The sequence below is a fragment of the Theobroma cacao genome, chromosome 2 (genome assembly GCF_053813885.1).
Source record: "Theobroma cacao isolate CCN51 chromosome 2, ASM5381388v1, whole genome shotgun sequence".
Lineage (NCBI taxonomy): Eukaryota > Viridiplantae > Streptophyta > Magnoliopsida > Malvales > Malvaceae > Theobroma > Theobroma cacao.
Window position 1 is genome coordinate 48797175 of NC_142640.1, and position 23796 is coordinate 48820970.

A 23796-nucleotide genomic window follows, 5' to 3' on the forward strand; every position below is an offset into this window, starting at 1 on the left:
TATTTCTCGTTGGTGTGTTGAGAATTGTTTTAGGATTCTGTATGGTTAAGGTCCTGTGAATTTTGTATAGCTGCACCAGTCTGCTGATGGCTGTATTTTTGTAAGCCATTCCAGGATTAGTGACTGATCAGCTGGTCTCCTCTAAGTTGAGCGCTTCCCATCTTCTGTAAGTAAGGTTCATCCTATCATGGAGTGAATCAGTCTTAACTTTCAAATAAAAAAAAAAGCAAGACCATACATAAAGTCTTTTCAAGTCAACTCACATATCCTATTTAAGTTCTGGCCCCTTATATGCTTTTGTTCAGAAGCCATCCAAACAAGCAGCAGCTCATTTAGTCATCCGCTCTGCATTTTCGGTCAGAGCTTTCTCCTTTACCATGTTTCCGTTGAGTTGCAGTTTGCAAGTGAAAGTGACCCCAACTCTGCTTATTTATATGCCCGCTCGAGGTATTTTCTTCTTTCGGTTTCTTTCTGTCTCTCTCACTCACTCTTTTTGGCTTTTTCTGTCTCGGAAAATTTATCTGAATACTGAATAGCATTGTTTGAGAAGCAAAGTTTCTGCAATTTTTTCTACTTATTTCTACTTGGCCTGCTTTATTTAATACCTAATTCCTTCAAAATTTTATTGGGAGGGTTTGTTTCTTTTTTCATGTGGAATGGTTGCATGAGAGGTCGTTTTTTGGATTTGGGATATGTTGGTAGACGGAGTTCTTTGATTGGCTTGCACTCTCCAGTCTGGTTTCTGTTTTGAGGTTGTGGAGGGGACGGGAGGAGAGGAATGGGATGTTGCATGATCTTTCTGGTGGCTGGTTTTGAATGGGGGGTCTGCTCCTGCCTCTGTTTCGGGTGGGTTGTTTTTGTTGAGGGGGAGGGGGAAGTTTTGTGGGTGGCTGTTTTTGGTCACCGTTTTCTGTGAGGTTCGGTGTCTAAGTGTTTGTTCGTTGACTGTGGGTGGGATTTTCTTGGGTGGAGTGATGAAAGGGTGTGTGTTTGAGGAGGTAGTGGGGGGGTCTCCATTTATTGTTTTCTGAAGTTTGGTGGAGTAGGTTGGTAGGCGCTGTTGGAAGTGGTTTAGCTTCGAGGTTTTGATCGGGAGTTTTTTTATTTAAATAGGTCTCATATATAAAGTGTTTTTGATAATAATTTTTTTTTTAAGTTTAAGTATTTTTAATTAAGAAAATTAAAATTTAAATAAAATTATTATTAATGAAATCAATCTATTTATTTGACTTCACGTTTTAACTCAAAATTTATTAATGAGTCAAGTATGTTTAGGTTTACTTTTCTAATTGACTCATATTTTTTGAACTTTTTTTATCAGACTATTTATTTTTAGAATATTTTATACCAGAAAAAAAAAATATTTAAGCATTTTGAGTATTTTAGAGTAATTTTTGATAAACGAAAAAAACTATGAACGTTTTGATAATTTTTAAGCATTTTGGAGTGATTTTTTATATATAAAGAAAAAATTTTAAACATTTTAAGCATTCTTTGTCATATAAGTATATTTATTAATTATGTTGATAAATGAAATATGGTATATCGTTTGAAGTTGTTGATCTTATTAAATAGAATTTAGTAATTTTGGTGATTTTTGAAAATTATGTGACTAGTTTTTAGGTATTATGTGACTAGTTTTTAGGTATTACGTGACTGACTTTGAACATTGCGTGATTAGTTTTTGATAAGGCATTACGTGATTAGTTTTTGATATTGTATTACGTGATTAGTTGATAGGTATTGCGTGACTTGTTAGTAAGGCATTGCGTGACTAGTTAGTAAGATCTTGTGTGACTAGTTACTAAGGCATTATGTGATTTAGGTATTACTTAAAAATCAGTCACGTAATGCCTAAAAATTAGTCATACAAATATCTAAAATCAATTACGTAATATCTAAAAATCAGTCATGCAGTAGTTAAGTCACATAATATCTAAAAATCAATCTCGTAATACTTAAAAATCAATCTAATAACTTTCAATTCCTTAATTTTGAGTTTTTGTGAATAAACCTATAAACTCAAAAACTTAAAACACATATTTTTTTTTGTTAAGCTAGGAAATTGTGTATTTTATAAAAAATAAGTTACAAAACTCCATAATCTTCAAAAGCAAGATAAAATAAATCCTTATCGGGAGGGCTTTCCTCACTTTTTTTATGCAAAAACAAAATATTTTTCATTTACAAAATATTTTTTGAATAATTTTAATTCAAAATCTCATAAAAAATTAAAATTTTTTGCAAACATGCTTAACAATCATCTCAATTCAAAACACAATAAAATCATGAACCATCATAAAACTCATCAAACATGTTTTAGCTGTTTCTTTTCCTTGAGTCCATCATATTAACCAATCTGATCCAACTCATCAACATAGGCATTTTCATCGTAGCACATATTTTGAAACAAGTCATCATCTGAAAGCATCTAATTACCAAATTCATCATGCTGCCTGCAATCATCATAGAAGAGCAAAATTACTATTAATCGTTCTTGAAAACCTCAAGATCCATTATCTAAAAAAATAAAACAAAATATATGGCGAAATAAATAGTATTTGATCAGAGAGAGAAATCGAGATTTAATTTTAAAATTTTTATCTAGATGACGAATAGAAAAAACTTAAATCATTTTAATTTGTCTGAAATTGTTTAAAAAGTATTGTTATCAAGTCATGTCAAAAATTAATTAAAAATAATTAAAATTATAAAAAATAATATTTTTAAATTAAACTTAATGAAAAAAATTATTTCTTACAGTTTCCTCTTTTGACCGGGAGTTTTAGCGAAGGATTAGGGAGAGGTATGCTTTCTTTTTTTGATGTTCTGTTCTAAAGGCCTTGGCCTTGTTGTTTGTCTTGGTTTCGCTGGTGCGGAAGGGAGTTGGGGGGTTCTGCATATGGTGGTAGCGTTTGGTTTCTCTGTAGCCTCCGGGGATTTTTGCTAGGCAGGAAGATTTTTCTGGGTTGTAACTAGTTTTCTATGGTAACACTTCTTTTTGCTCATGTTTCCTTTAAGTTGCTCTTTGGTTCTTGGTAGCTCCTAGCAGGCTTTCTATAGTATCAAACTGCTGCGTTAGGATGACTGATAGTTTTTGTGATTGATCAAAGGTCACGCTTCTAACACTGCGATTGTCCCTTGCTGGCTTTTGATTTTTGTGTAACGATTTTGTAATTGTACAGTGATCATACCCATACCAGGATACATATGCTACAAAAGTCTTTTATTAATCAAACAAAAGACTTGATCTGAATAAAATTGTCTTTTCAAAAATACAAAGTATTTTCATTTTATTTCTACGTAATAGTTATTTTACTCCATTCCATTTAATTTTGAATTATGATCAATTTTCCTATAAATCGAATCAAATTCTAATATATTTTATTATATCAACTAACGTTGATGTAGTGAGATTGCTGATATGAATTTTCCATCCTACCTATTAACAATTGCTCGGATGAAACAATATCAGACATAGGATGATTGCCAAACTAAGGTATCTGTACATCTCGATATCTTTACATCTATTCATTTCTGCCATCTTTAAAAGAAAATCTGTTTCTGTTCCATTGGAAAACATTGTTCTAAACTATGGCTCCTTGGCTGCAGCAAAGCCTGCAATGTAACAATTGGAATTTGGCAAGTGATCATTTTGATCTCTTTGGGCTTCTATCTCCATTTACGTCGAAGCAAGTTTGTTTCGGCAGACAATTTAGCTTATGTTCCATCAGAACAAATTTTTCTCGACTGCGGCTCTTCGGCAGAGAAAAGCCTGTTATTTGACGGTAGGAACTGGTCAAGTGACATTGGGTCAGATTTTACTGCTTATAATTCAGATAGCAACTCCACTGTCTCCAGTGCCTCCATAGGAACAGCAGTCCCAAGAGTCCCTTACATGACTGCTAGGCTTTTCTACTCCAAATTTTCTTACACCTTTAATGTAACCCCAGGCCCAAAGTTCATTCGTCTTTACTTCTATCCAGATTCTTACAGGGGTCTCAATGTTTCTGAATCTTTTCTTACTGTCACTTCCGGTCACTACACACTCTTGAGAAATTTCAGCTGCTACCTTACTGCCAAATACTTGAACGCGGCGTACTTTTTCAAGGAATTCATCATTCATGTTGAAAATCATACTCTGGAGTTGACATTCAGCCCCACTTTGGATGCACCTAATGCTTATGGCTTTGTAAACGGAATAGAAGTTGTTTCCATGCCACTTCATCTTTACATTCGAGGCCATGACGTGCCCCTTCCTTTCATTGGCTTCCTTCCGAAGATGATTATGTTTAACAACAATTCTGCCCTGGAGACGGTTTACAGAGCAACCATGGGAGGCCAGACCATTTCCTCCGCTCATGATACTGGGATGTTCCGCACCTGGGATGCTGATGAGACTTACATCTTTGGAGCTGCTTATGGCCAGATTGATATTGACATCACTCTTTCAATTCAATACTCGAAGACGGTTCCAGCTTACACAGCGCCTGGAGATGTCTATCACACGGCACGTTCAATGGGTCAGTATAATGAGATCAACAGGAACTACAATTTAAGTTGGTTCTTTCCTGTGGATACTGGTTTTAAATATCTAATCAGGCTCCACTTCTGCGAGATTGTCCCCGGTATAAACTTGGAAAACCAGAGGGTGTTTTTTATATTCATCAATAATCAAACAGCTGAAAGCCAAGCAGACGTGATTGTATGGAGTAAGGGGCATGGTATTCCTGTTTATCGAGACTATGTTGTGATGATTCCGCCACAAGTTGTTGGGAAGCAGGATTTATGGTTGGAGCTACACCCCAACATCCAATCTAAGCCTGATTTCTATGATGCCATCTTAAATGGAGTGGAGATATTCAAAATAAGCGATTACAATGGAAATCTTGCTGGACTCAACGCTCCTTTAGATGAGTCTAATGTTCAGCCTTCTCCTGCACCATTCAAAAAGTCAAAGAAAGGATTACAAAAGCAGATTAAGTACTCACTTAGTGGGGCCTTTGTACTCTTCATTTTCCTTTTATTTGCTCTTGTGCTGATCAAAACCAAGGCAAAAAGAAAGAAGGAAAAACATATGGATTCATCCCACTGTCATTCTTTTCCTATTAATGACATTAGAAAGGCAACTAACAACTTTGATGAGTCAAAGGTTATTCGAAAGTGGGACTTTGGGAAGGTTTACAAAGGAACCATTACTGGTATAGATACTACAGTAGCTATCAAGCGAGGGAGTAAAGCAACAACAGAACCAGAGTTCTTTGAAGAAATAAAAATGCTCTCTCAAATTCGCCATCACAATGTCCTCTCTCTGCTAGGTTACTGTAAAGAAGACCATGAGATGATTTTCGTGTATGAATACACGGATAACGATTCCCTCTCTGATCATCTTCATGTGGTTGGTCAAAGGAAGAAGCCTCTGACATGGAACCAACGGCTTGAGATTTGCGTTGGAGTTGCTAGAGGTTTGCACTACCTCCACACGGAAGAAAAGCGTCCCATCGTGCATTCTGATATCAATACCTCCAACATCTTGTTAGACAAAAACTGGAGACCCAAGATTTCAATTTTCGGATCAACCACGACATCCTACAATAGTAATGGCTCCGATGTCGATGGGAGCTTTGGCTCTCCGGATCTTAGCTACCATTGGGATAAAATAGGTTCGGAAAAAACTGAAGTGTATTTCTTTGGGTTGGTGCTGTTAGAAGTACTCTCAGGAAGGTCGGCGCCCACTAATCTGAATGCAGAAAATGATGAGAATGTTGGCGGTAGTGATGATTATGAAAGTTTGATTCCATCGGCATCATATTGCCTTGAGAAAGGAGATGCTGATAAACTTGTGGATCAACATTTGAAAGGAAAGATTCCACCAGAATCTCTTCGAAACTTTGTAAAAGTCACAAAACAATGCTTGGCAAAGAATGGGGTGAAGCGGCCATCAATAAGTGAGGTGCTTTACAACTTAGAACAGCTGCAGGTGCGTGGGGGTAGTGACTCCAATGCCTCACCCAAAGGCTTATTCCCACAAAGCAGCTCAGACTTGATGCTTGGGGTGGAGTTCTCTGAGATCATGATGTCTGAAGGTCGGTGAAAATTGAATGCTTGAACTATACAATTTATGTTTGGATTTTCTTTCTTTTCTACTTGTAAATAAAACATCTCAGATTGGCTTTCTTTCTGATGAATGTTCACCGTGTAATAGTTATGACTTAACTGGTATGTTAGTAGGAGAGCTTGAATATAGGTGTTACGTTATATATCTTTGTTTGACTTCTTGCAACTTTAAAAACATTTTGTAAGAATAATTCTTGTATTACTAGTGTTTTTCCTCAATGTATGCCATAGAGGTCTCTCTCAATTCAAAATAGAGTGAATAATTGTGTTGTATTTCATCTCATCTGAATAGGTTTTGTTGCAAGAGATTTTTTTTTCTTTATTTGTGAAGGTCCATTATCATTGAGGAATGCAAATGATCAACAGCTTGATGAGATTGAGAGGCTATGGTACTCTGCAACCTGTGGCAACAAATTTACTATTGGTGAATTGAATAACCTTGGAGTGAATATGATACATCAGCTGTTGGGTTTTATGTCTTGATTCTTAGACCAATTTAGTGTCTTCTATTTCAGATTCAATACTAGTTCTAAGATTTGTCTAAAGTTTTTTTTTTTTTTTTTGAAAATTAATCATATGAACTTTCATTCAACCTAGGATAAACCCAGCAAAAGGAACAAAATTGTCTAAAGTTAATATAAAAGTTTTTTTTTTTTTTGAGGTTTGGTCGATTACGTACTATAAAAAAACAAAAAATACATAGAAATCTTAAGTGAGTGATTACGAATCAATAGTTGATTGTGAGTGGGTTTTGGAGTATCCTTAACCATTGTAATATATCTTAAATTGTGGTATGAATTTCCCATTTTACTCCAAAATTTGGGGATAAACACACAAAAAAAATTAAGTGAATGAAAGACTATTTTTTCTTTACCCAAGGGGTGGCAAGGCCAAAGGAATTTATAGTGTGCCATTTTTCTAATTTTTAAACCACTTTCTTTTTTATGTTTGGAGGCTATAGTAAGGTATTATACCATGAATTAATTGTTTAATTTAATCAATTAGATCTAATAACTTAATTAAACAATTTTAATCAATTAGGCCCAATGACTTAATTAAATAATTTTAATGAATGACCCAATGACTTAAGTAAATAATTTAATTACTTAAGTCCAACAACTTAATTAAACAATTTTAATCAAGTACTTGAAAAGCTCATAACTTCTAATTTGATTAAGTCCAACTTAATCACATCTCCCACTTTATTTTCAACATTCATTTTGGGTGTTTGACCCATTAGGCTTATAATATGTTGGTAATAAACTTAATACATAATTCTTAAGTCAAAGTTAGAATTAGATAGATTTAAATTACTTTAAATTTATCATTAATCAAATCAACTACCTATAGTTCATAGACCAAGATTGGAATCTAGCAATTCATCATGATCATCTAAATGTTAGAAGAGTCAAGATGGTTTAACTCAACCTTTTAGTGATAAGCCTTTTAGTATAATTCACTCCCTCATCATATATCCCAAAGATGATAAGAGTATGGTGTAGTTTCTACTCTTATTGATCTCTATATTCGTTCTTTAAGTTTGATCATTAGCTTTATAGATACTTATGAAACTCCTTTCATAATCTTTAAGTTGCCTTGGCCAAAGACTTTAATAAGCTAATATCAACCAAGAACTGCAATTAAGATATGTTCCCTAAATCACTTGAGGTGATGATTTTTATCTTGATCACCTATTTGCCTACACATGCATTATGCTATATCCCAAAGCATTCTGTTTTGGCATCTTTAATTAGGCACCTGTAGGGATGAAATCAAAGTATAACATTCCACATATAAGACAACTTGATGTCTCAAGTCTAGGGAGTATTTACACAACTGACACATGAGAAGTATTGCTTAGACACTTGAGTGAAATACCAAATGCACTTCTCATGGTGGGTCATGTTCAGTAAACTTGCTCTCTTAGGCAAGCACCTACATTTTAGTTTCAAGTATATCTATACTTCAACCTATGAGGTTGATTACTTACTTCCCCAATAAAGAACATAGAATGAGCTAGTCTTTAGGTATCATTGATGTCCAGTCTCAATGATACATCAACCAGGAACATTTAAAGATTATGCTTTGATGCATAAAGATCTCATAGTTGCAACTTATTATAGTTCCCTTGAAAGGCATATTAATCTCATAGACTTTATCAAATTATACATATAACCCATTATTATTAACATTTTATTGATGAAGAAAAACCTTTAATTATTCAATATGAATGATATTGTTGCATAATTGAAATCAAGTCTTAACTAATCCAAATTGGCTACAGGGCTCATCTCAGCAGTTATCTTTTCTTTTATTGAATATGGCTGCTTTGGCTAGTATATCCTTTTATTGGATGCTCCTGTGCTTATTTTTGGGAGGGATGTGTTGTCCTTACCTGTTTTAAATGGTTTGTATGCAAATATTTATTGGATGGTGCTTACTTAGGTGCTTTAAGGTGAAGTTTTTTGTTCTAATTCAAGGACTTGAATTGTAAGGCTTTTGTAGTTATTCAAAACTAATAAAATGGACTTTGTTTGATGAATATATATATATATATATATATATATATATATATATATATTGTTGATCTTTCTTTCTTTGTTTTAATGGAACATGATAATCGACCAAATAAAATTGTACGGTAATATCTACACAAATTTGTAATTTCTGTTTACATCGCAACTGTACAATTAAGAAAAGTAACTTCTAATTTCACCTATGGTCAATCAATCATCATGACAAACTAAACTATTGTAGCATTCAAATTTCTATTCTAAATATCAATGCTATCACTGTTTTGTCATGCATCTTTTATTTGCAAATTACTGTCAGCCTTCTCCTGCAACAGCAATGCTTGTTCAAGTTTACAGAGAACATCACTTATTGATGGCCGATCTATGTGCTTACTGGCCAGGCACCTGACTGCAATTTCCACAAATATGGTAAGGCACTCGGACATGATCTTTCCTCTTAGGTATGGTTCAATCAGGAGATCAATTGTTTGACCTCGATAGCAATGAACAACCCATCTAGCCAAGCTCACGTTCGTCTGATCATCCTCATTTGCCTCACGACTAACAGCTGGTCTTGCACATAAGACTTCAAATAAAACCACACCAAAAGAGTAAACATCTGATTTGCGAGTTAATGTTCTGTATCTACCATATTCAGGGTCCAAATATCCAAACGTGCCCTTTGGCCCAGGACTGACTTGGTTCCTATAGGATTCCGCGGTCTTGCCTACTTTTGACAAGCCAAAATCTGAGACTTTAGCCACCCAATTTTCATCTAGGAGTATGTTTGTTGATTTAATGTCCCGGTGAATGATTGAATGCTCTGTGCCCGTGTGAAGGTAGTGTAATCCACGTGCAGCGCCAATGCAAATCTTGAGCCTCTGGGTCCATGGAAGTGGTGGATTTTGGGTCTCGTAGAGATGATCACGTAGAGTGCCATGAGCCATGTAATCATATATAAGAATCAACTCATTGTCCTCTTGACAATATCCAAGCAAAGACACGATGTTCATGTGACGAAAAGTGGAGAGCAATTCGATTTCAGTTTTGAACTCTTGAACTCCTTGATGGGACTCAGGATTTTTGCGCTTAACTGCCACTTTGGTGATCCCGTCTTCCAGCAGACCCTTGTAAACCTTACCAAACCCACCACAACCAAGCAAAAGAGCTTCACTGAAATTGTTGGTGGCAGCTCTTATCTCTTCCAAGGGGAATTGACGACAATGATTTGAGGGTTTAACAATTAGGCTGACTGTTTTCCCGACGTTTTCATCATTACGTAGCAAAAGCCAATGAGACACCAGGTAGACAATCAAAAAGACTAGACAAATTCCAATAACCAAACCCAGAATCTTCCCAAGGAAGATGTTAGATGGAATATGCTTGCTTCTGTCTCCATTCTTTACTTGAACATGAGCTGCAAGATTGTTACTAGTATCACTCAACTTCATGATCTCAATTCCATTCAATATTACATCAATAAGTTCAGACTTTGAATCAATGTCAGGCTGCAAGGCAAGCCACAGACCCGTTCTTTCTTCTTTCGCTTTTGGAACCATGATGATATAGTCCTTATGCATTGCAACCAATGGACCACCGGCCATAGCAACTATATCCAGGCTGTTTTCCACTGTCTCATTGTTGACATACACCTTGAACACTCTCTGATTTACTTTTGTTACGTTTAGTTGAATTTCGCAGAAATGAAGCCTCACAATATATTTGAAACCTGAGTCAACACGAAATGTCCATGTCAGGTTATAGCCCACGTTGGCAGCCTGATCACTACCACCAATTGTCCTGGCTGTGTTGTACAAATCCCCTGGTGCTCCATATTCACTCAATGTCCAAGGGCTTTTATTGTAGGCTATATGATCATATGCCTCAATAGGATTACCCTTTTGGGAACCCTGAATAAATACTCGGTCGTCCAGCCCATTCCAGAACGGCTCGTTCTGACTATCAATACCTACGTTGATTCTGTGAAGTATCTCAAGGGCAGGTTCATATTGAATGGAGGTAGCATTGAAAGTTTCATTTACTCCATAATCAGAGAGTTTGAGGGGCATTGAGTAAATCTCGATCCCATTTACAAACGCAAAAGCGTCTGAAGTATTTAGTGATGGAGCGAAGGTGAGGTTCAGAAAGTGTTTCTTTAAGTTAAGGAAGTAATCCTTGGTAAAATAAGGTGATTTCAAAGTGTTTGCCACAACAGAAGGGCTAAAGTTGTTTAACAAAGTGTAATTGTCCGAGGTGACAGAGAAGTCAGCCTTCGAGATGCGGTCTGTGGTAGTGTAAGAAGTAGGGTAGAAATGAAGGCGGATAAATTTGAGGCCAGGGAACATAGGGAAACTATAGGTGAAGGAAGAGCGAAAGAAGCGAGCGGTTGAGTATGGACTCTCCGGGACCTTGCCTGTTGTATTTGAGATCACGAGGCCAATCGTCGTTCCTTCATAATAATCTGGGAAAGAAACATCCCCAACCCAACTTTTATCATTAAAGGATGAGTTACCGGAAGATCCGCAGTCAAGAATTATTTGGTCCAAGGATGAATGGGAAGAGTTGTTATCACACATACAATATTTCAAGGAATTGAACAAGAAGCTGAGGTGAAGAAGAGAAATAAGTGATGGCCATGAAGTGTATGTATTCGTGATTATCTTCATAGAAGCAATGTGACAGCTGCTCCAAGGAAGAAGATAGGCATAACCCGAAACATCCAACGACTAGGTTGTTAAATAGTTGCAAACCTCAAGAGTAAAGGGGTCGTTAGTCCGATGTTTCTTCCCCGATTTTGTCTGAACTTTAACTATTGTCTTGGTCCCTTTGGAAACTTTTGCCTTTCACTTTCAAATTGACGAGAAATTGAGAGCATAGTTACATGCATAAGCACGCGGATTCTCCCTTGCAAGGTAATATTCCTTTAACGAAATTTCTTCAGCGCTGACCGTCGAGTTGATTGAGCCCCTGGAACGTAACTTCTCCTTGGAACAGTCATAACTCAGAGTCAGATCGATTAAAGAATTGGAAAAGGAAGGAAAGATTATCTTCCAATTACAAGAGAATATTAGCAATTCGTGGGTTAGAGGTCATTAATTATGATGATAACTAGTCATTCTCTAGTCTTCCACACTGAGACAAAATTGGAACAGATTTCTTTTCTAGAAAGGATTAAACTATTGGAAGGTTCCATGAATGTGTTGACTGTGGGTAAGAAGTAACCAACATTGGTGGGGTTTTTTCCCCTTGAAAACGAAGTTGCAGCTGCTCAAGGATGAGAATAGACTATCTGACCAGTCATCTCCTCAAAATCTTTTCTATTTCGAGGTCAAGTTTAGGTGTAAATTAAAAAATGGTCAAAGTCTCTTTTTCCCATTTTTCCTATCAAAGAACGTCTGTATATAGAGTAATAATCCAATTACTTATGGTCATGAGTAAAGGATTCTAATTTATTTTAATCACATCAAACTTGATAAGGACTCAATGAAAATGAATTTGGAAATATAAAAACATCACTAAAATCTAATTGTAAGTCCTGCTGTTCAAGTCAAGGCCATTGGTTTAGTAATATTTAATGACTCGAACTCTTCTGTGGATCTCGTTAATCATGTTAATAATAAATACATGAAATATGAGTTATCATATTTTCTTCCACGTCTTAATTTTCACATTAAGATCACACACATTGTAATCACAATTATGATGTTTGCTTTTATTTACCATCAATCACAATCAGAGTCCATATACAGCCACATTAATACCATAGAAACGTAATGTGAACATACTTACTAAGTATGAACATATTCTAACACCAATTATGATACCCAAGTCTAAACATGATTGATCTAAGCCAACAGTGTCAAATCATGTAGCACTCAAACTTATCTCAAGTTGTGATATTAGTTAAATAGTTCCTATCTTAATTAAGTAGGATAAGTATAAAAGTGAATGTATGTATTAAAATTTGACACGTGTGAAATTAAATAAATCAATTTAGAATGTCAAATTAAACATTTAAAAATCAAAATTTTTTTCTTCATTATGGTAACAAGTCACGTCAAATTTGATAATTTTTTTTTTCAAAAAAAAGAACTCTCTCATTTTACTGTTTTAGTAAAATTTTTGTGTAGATGTACATAACATGATTATCCATAATGACACATATATATTTTAACATAAAAAATAAACAAAAAAGTATATGCATTTCTTATGAATATATACCACAAAGGGAGATGGACGATTTCACTTTTTGTTATCATGAAAAAGTTTGATGGTAGATAAATTTAGAGAAGTTGTCGCATGTCTATTGAACTATAATAAGAGAAATTAATATAATTATTAAATGAACATGTGATAACTCTAACCTATTTTTAGACTTCGAAACCTCTCCTACCAATGCATAAAATAATAATTATACATTGAAAATTAAAACTACTACGAAATTCATGCAGACAAAGGCAATTCAACGAAACTTCAGATGACAATAGGATTGGGATTGCTAATGTTCAAACATTTTTTATTAAGTCAAAGGTTAGGTAAAGAATAGAAAATCGTTTCAGTCTCTTCTGAGTTTAATTTCCAATTCTTAGAATTTTTCTTTTCCTACTCTGCCTTGGGAGGTGGGGTGAAGAGTTACAAACTTACAAGGTGTAAATTAGAGAACAAAGATTTCAACTTTACCTACCTACACTCTCACCTTTTAAGAAGATACAATGATTAGAGAAAATATTCTACGAAACGACATACACGTTTAATATATATTCAAATCAAGAATCATGCATGACATGTAAATAAAGGTAGAACCGAGGGGGAATGGGTGGTGGTAGCCACCAATCCTCAATTTTTAATTTTTTTTATTATTATATGTACAAAACTTTATATATATATATATATATATATATATATATATATATATATATAGTGTATGATTACTCTTATAATTACCCTTTAATTACTTCTCATGTAAAATCCTAAATTCAAAATCCGAAATTCGTCATTGCATGTAAACATATAAATTTAATCACTTGCTTTACCCAATTGATGGCTAATTAGCCATAATGATTAATTCATTTTCATAGAACAAGAATAATATTAATCCTACTTGAAAAATTATGAGCAATCAAAGTAAATGTTTTTTAGTAATCTTTTACTTCAGAGATTTGTATAATGTGGATGTCATGGTATAGGTAGACCCAGAAGGTACAATTTTCCCATTATGTTATAGGAATATGGCTTGAACTAACTAAAACAAGAAGAACAAGAAGGATTCTATGTTCTTAGTGGGCTCCCATGCAGATGCACATCTCCTTTGTATTTAGAATATTTTACTTCTTTCATTTCAAAATTATTTGACATGTAATTGTAGGTTTTTATGGTTTAAATTTTAAGAAAATTTACAATATTGTTTTTGATAGTTTATAATGTAACAACTCATCACAATGTAAGGAAATGAAAAAAAAAAAACCAGATTATTATAACAAAAAGGAACTCTAAATTTTTAAAAAAGAAATGAGAATATAGTTTTGAAATGTAAAAGAGATGGAAGAATGTGTGCACTTTAATTTTGGCAATGCTAAATTGTTAGAAAAATTAAATGGATGTGGTAGTATATATAATCTTAATCATTAAAGATCCATTTGGTTGATACTTTTATTTTTATTTTAAATGAACAAAAAGGAAAAAAAATCAAAGATAAATAGCAATAAACAAAAAAATAAAAATATCAACCGAACAAACATAGCCTAAAGTTATCTAAATAAGATTCTAACAACTTATTGTTATCATTTTTTTTTTTACATCTATATCTTGTATGGGATTGGCAAGATAATAGATTGGGAGAGAACTAGGAATATCAAAGGGTAAGTATCAGTAATTTTTTAAGTGTACTACCTCCATCTTTATTGTTTGATAAGATACCTAAACTCTATAAATATCCAATTAAATTTTGGATTTGTTATCCGTATCCAAATATCTTAAACATTAATCGTTAAATATTCGAACTTCTCAAATACCCAATTAAAATAAATTTTAGATAAATTTTTATGTATGTTATAAAAAAAATTAAATTAATAAAAAATAAATTAAAATTTAAAATTATATTTAAAATAATTAAATAAATTTTAGTAAGTATTACATTAATGGTAAGAAATTTATAAATTAAAAAAAGAAAAAAAAACGAAAATTTAATATTAATTATTTATGATGAAATTCGGATAACAAGTATCTTGAGATTATTATCCAAATTCTACTCAAACCTTTGACAAGTATTAATTTTATATTTATTATCTGAAGATTATAAAATATTTTAATTTTACTTAATCAAATCAAATAATTCAAATTATTCTATTTTGGAAAAAGTTGCATTAATTGCTGGTGGGCCTCCTATACAACGGTCAAGGCAAGTGGGCTGTCGTTTGTTTGATGAGTCGGGCTCTCAATTGTACACTTCAGTTTGAGCCAATCCTAAGTGTTGTTTTCACCCATGAAAGGTGAGTCAGAGCCCCGTGGGCAATCTGGGTATTGAATTCTGAAGAGGAATATTTTTATGTTCAACTTCTAGTAACTGGAAGTCTTTGACAGTTTGCTAGTTGTAGCAGCTGGCATTCAAAATGAAAATGACACAGATGGAAACACATGGCCACATAGATAGCCTTGGTCTTTGGAAGCAGAAAGACAAAACTGGGTTCAAAGTTCAAACATTGAATTTTTTTTTTTTATAGAATGACTATTCTTTATCTGCTTTGCTCCCATCAGCATTAGCTGAACATTTTAACCAAAACTTGGTTTTTGGTCCAAAAGCTTGCCACGAAGCAACAGGAGGCAAAACATGTAACTGCAGCCAATATTCCACGGGTTTGAGTCATCATCATAACCACAGTGAACAGCACCCCAGAACTTTGTGCACCCATATTTGAGGAAGCCCGAATTTCGCATTGCAGTGATATTTACCAGATGTTAATATGAGAATGTAATGCATTATATCTCGGACAAAGAAAATAACACTGTAAGAGCAAGAAGTTCGGAAGTTCCAAGCCCTGGAAGAGGGTTCTCTGTGGTTGACTCAGTCATGCTATCATTTTTGTTTTCTTCTTTTCCTTTTGATTCTGGATAAAACACAACCAGCAAAAGGGTCGATAAAATCTCACCAGGATTTGGTAGAATAAATAAATGGGAAGGATCAATTGGAAAGAACATCTGAAAAGTGTAAAGAAACAAAGGGTAGAACCATACAGATGCAGTAGCTTGAATTTCTTTTAAAATCTTCTCAATTGACACAAACTATGATATGTTCCAACTAAAAAAATTATTTCTATGGTGTTTGGGAACTTGGAAATATAATTTTTTTAATAGCAATTCTAGAGAATCTAGAGCCATTGCTGACCAAGCACAGTCAAATTCTTCGCAAAAAGTCATTTTGCCAGTAATATAGGTGTGTTTTTATTAGGCGATAATCAAAGTATGAGCTGGAGCTTAGCAGAAATAGGCCCTTGTAAGCAATCCGGCGTCCACTTTCTTGCAAAACAATCCTGTCGACGGTGGTATGCAAGATCTTATGCTGCTGAACAACTGGAACGACATGGACCCTTTGCTAATATGGAGATTAATTCCTTATCAGAGAAACTTTGTTGCAAAATACTTGATTTGACAACCATATGTACATGAAGACTTTGTGGTTTTTTTAATCAGAAAAGATTGTTGATATATTCATGAAATGAGTAGAGACAGTGCATCCTATCTAACTTTGCATACATGGAGGAAGGAAAATCAAGCAGAATGATTGTTGTTACCCTGAAGCCCCTGTACACTTTCATCTGTCTGTATCTCCATTTTCTCCACTGTCAAAAAATAGATGTTTCCGCAGATGAATCTGCTTATTTTCCATTAGAAAATATTCTTCTCGACTGTGGCTCTTTGGCTTCACAAGCTGTATCTTATGATGGCCGGAATTGGAGCAGTGATATTAGATCACATTTTGTCGCTTCTAATCCGGATAGCAGCTTCACAGTGTCTAGAGCCTCTTCTGCAGGGACATCAGTGCCTGAAGTCCCTTACATGACTGCTAGGCTCTTCCACTCCCAGTTTACTTACAGCTTCAATGTCTCCCCAGGGCCAAAATTCATTCGCCTTCACTTCTATGACGATTCTTACATGAGCCTCAATGCCTCTAAAGCTTTTCTCTCAGTCACTGCTGGTCACTTCACTCTCCTAAGAAACTTTAGTGCCTACCTCACTGCCAGGTACATGAAGTCAGCATATTTTTTCAAAGAGTTCATTGTTCATGTCGAAAATCATACGCTAGACTTAACATTTAGCCCTTCTACAAATGCTTCTGATGGTTATGCTTTTCTGAATGGGATTGAAATTGTTTCAATGCCACTTAATCTCTACAATCAAGGCAACAATGTGTCTGGAAACAGTACTGCAATGGAGACTATGTATCGAGTTAATGTGGGAGGCCAAAGCATACCTCCGAATCAAGATACCGGGATGTCCCGTAGTTGGACAATCGATTCGACTTACCTCTTCGGATCTGCTGTTGGGCTAGCGAATTATGGTTTAGATGTTTCAATCACATATCCGCCAGAAGTACCAGCGTACACAGCTCCAAAAGTAGTATACGATACAGCCCGTTCGATGGGTTCCTTTTCTCAGATCAACAAAAATTACAATTTAAGCTGGTTCTTTCCTGTTGACTCTAGCTTCATGTATCTTGTCAGGCTCCATTTCTGTGAGATTGACGGGAAGATAACAAAGATAAACCAGAGGGTCTTTGACATATTCATCAATAATCAAATAGTGGAAAGTGGAGTAGATGTCATTGCATTGAGTCAGGGGAATGGTATTCCTTTATATCGGGACTATACTGTGTTGATTCCGAAACTAACTTCTCTTGGGAAGCAGGACCTATGGTTGGAGTTACACCCCAACCTCCGATCTAAGCCTCAGTACTACGATGCCATCTTAAACGGAGTGGAGATATTCAAAGTGAGCAATAATGATGGAAACCTTGCTGGACTCAACCCTTCAGTCAGTAATGAATCTAGCACTCATGGAGATGAACCAACTTCCAGTTCCAGATCATCCGAAAGTTCAAACAAAGAAATACTTACTATTGCTGGCATCTCGATTGTTATTGTTCTTGCAATAGCCCTTTGCCTTTTCTTGATTGTGTTTCTGCTTAAAAGAAAAACAGAAAGGACAAAGAAGATTACCAGAAACTCATTGCGCAATCGCTCTTTTTCCATCGGTGAAATCAAAAAGGCAACTAATAACTTTGATGAGGCAAAGATTATTGACAGTGACGCATTTGGTCTGGTTTACAAAGGTTACATTGACGAGGGGAGCACTGCAGTCACTATCCATCGAGCAACTCAGGCAATTTCAAAACAAGAGTTACATAAATTTGATGCAGAGATAAGGATGCATTATCATTTTCGCCATCAACATATTGTCCCGTTGATCGGATACTGCAAGGAAGACCATGAGATGATCCTCGTATATGAATACATGCCTAATGGCACCTTCCTTGAGCATCTTCATTTTGCTGATCAAAGGCAGCAATCCCCTCTCTCCTGGAACCAGCGGCTTGATATCTGCACTGGAGCAGCAAGATGCTTACACTACCTCCACTCTGCTTCGTCACACCCACTTATCCCTGCTGAAATCAAGACCACCAACATCCAATTAGATAAGAACCTGATGGCCAAAATTTCAGGATTTTCCTATAACCGTTTTAGCACCAAAACGAAAGGTACCATAGGATACCTGGATCCTGAGCAAAATTTGACAGAAAAATCTGATGTGTTTTCATTTGGAGTGGTGCTGTTGGAAGTACTTTCTGGAAGGCCAGCCATGAATCCAACGGCTGCAAGAGACAACGAGGAGACTGATCGGGGTACTGCTAATCCTCATGAAAGCTTGGTTCAGTGGGCATTGACTTGCCTCGAGAAAAGTACGGTTGATCTACTTGTGGATCGACATTTAAAAGGAAAGATTGTGCCTGCATCTCTTACAAAGTTCATAGAGATCACCGAGAAGTGCTTGGCAGATCAAGGGGTGAATCGACCATCCATGATCGAGGTGCTTTGCAGCCTAGAGTTGGCGCAGCAGCTGCAATTTCAGGGGTTTGAAAACTCAAATGGATCAGCTAAGGACATCGTTTCACACAGCAACTCAAATTTGATGCTCGGACTTGAGTTCTTTGGTGCAGGCCGGTGAAATTCATTTAAAGTTTAGTGCTGAAAAGGCTCATTGAAGTCATTGCAAATACTTAAATAATAGAGCAAAAAAGGAACCATATTAGCTTAGAGTTGATTATATTAATTATACTCAGCAAAGCAACTAGCATTTTTGGACCATGGACCTGGCAAACCCACAAAACGGATACTGCATCTATTGCTGTTGTCCCTGTCAAAGGAAAAAACAACAAATTGGTCATTCCTTGTTTTTTAGTCTAAAAAACATCATTTTGCATGCCACTTTCTACAGTTCAAATTGAATGCACGTGATCAGAATATTATGGCAGAGGTAGATAAAATGGGGAAACAGCTTTAGTTGAATTACAAGACAGCACTTCTATCTATCAGAATTGTTGTTCTTAGGTGTGTTCTTATCTACTGCTTTATTTTTTTTATCAGAATTGCAAGCTGGAAATGTCTCTATTTTCTTAAGAATGTTTCATTCCCTGCTAATGAAATCGTGCATAAATGTTTTACTAGAAATTAGAAAGAAAAATTTGTAAGTTTAAGTAGGATCATATCATAACACAAATACAAATACTCGATTAACATGAAAAATAATTTGAATCTACTCAATAAAAGCAGAAGTAGAAGAAGAAGAAAGATCAAACAGGACTTTCACTTAGGGAACTTTTGTTGGAGAGGCAGTTACACACTGCTCTCAAAACTACATTGAAGATTGCAGAGAAAATCTAATGAAGAGGGGGGAGAGTTTCTGCAATCTAAAGGGCACACAAACTGCACTTAAAGATGCAGAAAAAACGTGATAAAAAGGAAGAGAGTTTTATGCAGAGTAAAGGACACACAAGTTTTCACAAAGCAGAGTTATCTTGGGTCATACACCACTTGCAATTGCTTCCAAGTACAATTGTCTTTTAAAATAATGATGAACACAAAAATCTCAACTAAACATATTACAAAAGGCTACAAATGATCACTGCTAGAAGCATGCAACTAAGATTGAAACAGTATCACAGCAGAAGAGTCAGCCATTGACTTCAACAACTTTCTTTTTGCCCCACCTCGTGTGTCATGCTCTCAGTGGGAATGTATCATGTTCCACCATTTAATAAAAATGCAAACAAGTGAAACAACATAAGCATATATAGTATATAGTAGAAGCCTGGATTATTAACATTTTGTCGCAAATCTGAAACAATGTTATCCAGCTTCCTTCCTTATACCTACCACCTGATGAAGTGTGCTCTCAATCTAAAGTATTCCATCCTGTCAAAGAGGAAAACCACAGATATAAGGTCATTGCTCTTTGCAGAAATATTGACATTCTTCCTTAGTTTCTTGCTGATAGCCATAGCTCCCATCTCTGCTAGCATACCATCTTATGTCCCCACAGATTCCATCTCTCTGGACTGTTCCTCATCAATTTTCCCATCTAGTGTAAAGATGTCAAGCTCTCCCAGTGAATTTAAGTATGATTCTTCAGTGGTAACTAGGATTTATAATATAGATTCACACATCTTCCAATACCAAAAAACTCTCCCTTGCATCTTCCGGAAACAAACCACTTACACATTTACTGTCTCTACTGGCCCAAAGTTCATCCAATTGCATTTCCAACCGATAAAACATGAAATCTTGGACATATCCAAGGCATTATTCTCTGTCAGTGTGGCTGGTTACACTCTCTTAGGCACTTCCAAGTTCTCCAAACACAATTTACTCGTTGATTATGCTATTAGAGAATTTTGCATCATCATAGTTGGCCAAGTGGTGAATGTGACATTCACCCCATCATTGCATATCTCTGAGTCCTATGCTTTTGTGAACAAGATTGAGGTTGTCTCAATGCCTTCAATTCTTTACATAAAAGAGGATTTTCCACTTCCTCTTGTTGGATATCCTTCTCGTGGGTATTATATTCAAAACTCTAGAGCCCTTGAGATGATGCACCGAGTGAACATGGGTGGAGATTCAATTTCCCCAAAAGAAGATACTGGTATGTTTCGTTTCTGGATAGAAGATGCAGGCTATCTGACAAGTGATGAAAGCAGTACAAGGACCATAGAATCAGAAGTTGCAATTAATTTCAGCTCCTTGATGCCAGCATATACAGCTCCCAAGAAGGTTAATGCTTCTGCCAGGATAGTTACAACTGAGGGTAGCTTTGCAAACTGGTCCTTCCCTGTTGATTCTCGTTTCTACTACCTCGTTAGGCTTCACTTCTGTGATATTTCAGGGTGGACTGAAGCAAATGAAGGAGTTTTCCGCATCTCTATCAACAATCACGCTGTTGAGGACCACGCAGATGTGCTCCATTGGAGTCATGGTGCTGGTATTCCTATATACAAAGACTACATTGTAAACTTCTCTAGGCATAGCGAAGGCATCAAACATCTCTCTGTTGCAATAGGGATCCTTAATGAACCAGATGATATATCTGGGTTAGCAATTTTAAATGGGTTGGAAATATTCAAATTATCTGACCTCTCCAACAATCTTGCTGGACCTTATCCATTTGGAACAAACGATGGTCATGATCAGAAGTTTCCCAGATCATCTGAATATGAGGATATCAAGCTGGTGATTGCTTTATGGAGTTTTATGGGTTTTGACATGGTATTAGTTCTTCTATGTTTGGTTTTCTTACAGCTCCCAGATGATTTGTGGCCATCTCTATTGATTCCACTTCTACCATCTAAATTAGAGTAGCAAAGAAAAGCTTTCATGCAGAAACAAACATCAGATACCTGTCAATGTTTCTCATTTGCAGAGATGAAGATTGCTACTGACAACTTCTCAAACAATTTACTAATAGGTGCAGGTGGATTTGGGAAGGTCTACAAGGGAATCATAGAGGGTGGTGCTGCACCTGTCGCCATAAAACGTGCAAATCCAGATTCTCACCAAGGTTTACATGAGTTCCAAAATGAAGTCTCCATGCTTTCAAAGCTAAGGCATGGACATCTAGTTTCTTTAGTCGGGTACTGGTTGGAAAACAAAGAAATGATACTCGTTTACGATTATATGGCTCAGGGCACCCTACGTGATCATCTCTACAAGACTGACAAACCTCCACTTCCATGGAAGCAGAGGCTCAGAATTTGTATTGCTGCAGCTCGAGGCCTGCATTACCTTCATACAGGGGCAAACTACACCATTATTCACCGTGACGTGAAGAGCACCAATATATTGTTAGATGAGAATTTGGTCGCTTAAGGTTTCAGACCTTGGGCTATCAAGAATTGGCCCCAACTTGTTCACACAATCAAACACTCATGTTAGTACAGCAGTGAAAGGAAGTTTTGGGTACTTGGATCCTGAATATTACAGGCGTCGAAAGTTGACTGAGAAATCAGATGTTTATTCATTTGGGATGGTGCTGTTTGAGGTATTATGTGCTAGGCCAGCTGCGTTACCAGTGGCAGAAAATGGAGAGGACGAGCATGAGAAGGTGAATTTAGCTGAGGGGGCCATTCATTGATTTCAATCAGGGACCCTTGATCAGATAATCGATCCATATCTACGAGGAAAAATTGATCCGATGTGTTGGAAGACATACACAGATATAGCAACTAGCAAGCAAGTGTTTAGTTGATAGAGGTAGTGAAAGGCCAACAATGGGAGATGTGTTGTGGAATCTGGAGCAGGCTTTGCTGCACCAACAGGAAAGAAACCACTTCCACAAGCAGAACACCGATTATTATGTGGCAGACAAGACCTCGACTGGTGAATTATCTCTAACCCTAGGTGGTGGACGACCCTTCTGCTTTGGTGACTCGGATCCCACACCAGGGATAGAATTCTCTGATATTATTATTCCTACTGGACGTTGATGGAGCCTGCTGCATCATGTTCTATAGATATTGCCAGGAAGGAACAATAATATATCATTCCTCTCCGAATCTAATTTGGATATCTGCTATTCCTCTGTCAGGAAAATCAGCATCTACTTCACACTGCAACTAATTAATTTACATTTAGGTTGGCCTTAAGAAGGATCGTAAAGAAACCTGGAACAATCATGCAACAAGGAAGGCTTTGTGATGTGTACATTCCCAAAATAAAAGAGAGGAAAATTACTTATTTTCTGCATCCATATCTAACTTGCAATAAACCCTTTGTTCTAACTGACTAAAACTAGAAGTATTTGTGTCGAGAAAATGATCAAATAAAGGTGAAATCGATCAATCAAAAGTTATCTTGATTTTCACCTGATCTAGCATGATCTTTTTCATATATTATGCAGAACACCATTCTGACTTAATAACCCTATTATTCCTTTGTATGAGGTAACTATAAGCGCTCCGGGCTAATCTAAAGATAGCAGACAGCAGAGCTTAGTCCTTGAGCCTTTGCTTAGCCCATTGGAGCTCTATGGCCCAATCTCCTTCTGCTCTTTAAGGATCTTATGCCAAGCTAGCAACTACTTGTATGTCTCTATCCTGATTGAATTTAGATGTAAATTATACTCTTTTAATTACATTCAAGAGTTGATTATCCTATTATCAGATTGCATTTTCTTTTTGAAAGGAGTGTCCTATAGTTATTTTTTTTGTAATAATCTAGTTACATACACTCGATTGAAGATCTAAACAATGTATAAATTGTGTATGGTAGGAGAGAAAAAGGAAGGATGGAAAAATTACTTTTTTTTTCATAATTTTTTTTGTTTGGTAAGAGAGAAATAGTAGAAGAAAAGAAAAATGAATGAATTTGTATTTTCTCCTTCTTTCTAAATCCATTTTCTTTTCGAAAGTAGGAAAAAAATTTATTCAACTTAAATTCACAATATTATTTATAATTTTATCTCTAACCTCTTTCTTTTCCTCTATTTTTTATCATTCATATCAAAGACAAAAAAAAAATCAAATTATATATTTAATGCTTATACTCTATCTAAATGTTGGATTTAATCTTTTTATTATAATTTATATAAATCAAGTCTTTTATACTTTCAAAATTTGTTA

General features: G+C 35.7%; 1 protein-coding gene and 3 pseudogenes across 2 annotated transcripts; 3 read left to right on the forward strand and 1 right to left on the reverse strand.

Moving 5' to 3' along the window:
- The first annotated feature begins 299 nt into the window (after window positions 1–299).
- LOC18610195 (receptor-like protein kinase FERONIA) lies at window positions 300–6370 on the forward strand. Of its 2 annotated transcripts, none has more exons than XM_018116287.2 (3): window positions 300–447; window positions 3412–3499; window positions 3613–6370. In XM_018116287.2, exons 2-3 carry the CDS (start codon window positions 3483–3485, stop codon window positions 6092–6094), a joined length of 2499 nt encoding a protein of 832 aa, XP_017971776.2. In that variant the 5' UTR covers window positions 300–447; window positions 3412–3482; the 3' UTR covers window positions 6095–6370. The 2 variants fall into 2 exon arrangements, with proteins under 2 accessions (XP_017971776.2, XP_088659984.1); XM_088803858.1 differs by lacking the exon at window positions 300–447 and adding an exon at window positions 2763–2988.
- Window positions 6371–8731: 2361 nt separating this feature from the next.
- Window positions 8732–11317, reverse strand: LOC18610196 (receptor-like protein kinase FERONIA pseudogene; annotated as a pseudogene).
- Window positions 11318–16298: 4981 nt separating this feature from the next.
- On the forward strand, window positions 16299–19067 carry LOC18610197 (receptor-like protein kinase FERONIA pseudogene; annotated as a pseudogene).
- Window positions 19068–20026: 959 nt separating this feature from the next.
- Window positions 20027–22909, forward strand: LOC18610198 (receptor-like protein kinase FERONIA pseudogene; annotated as a pseudogene).
- Window positions 22910–23796: the final 887 nt, after the last annotated feature.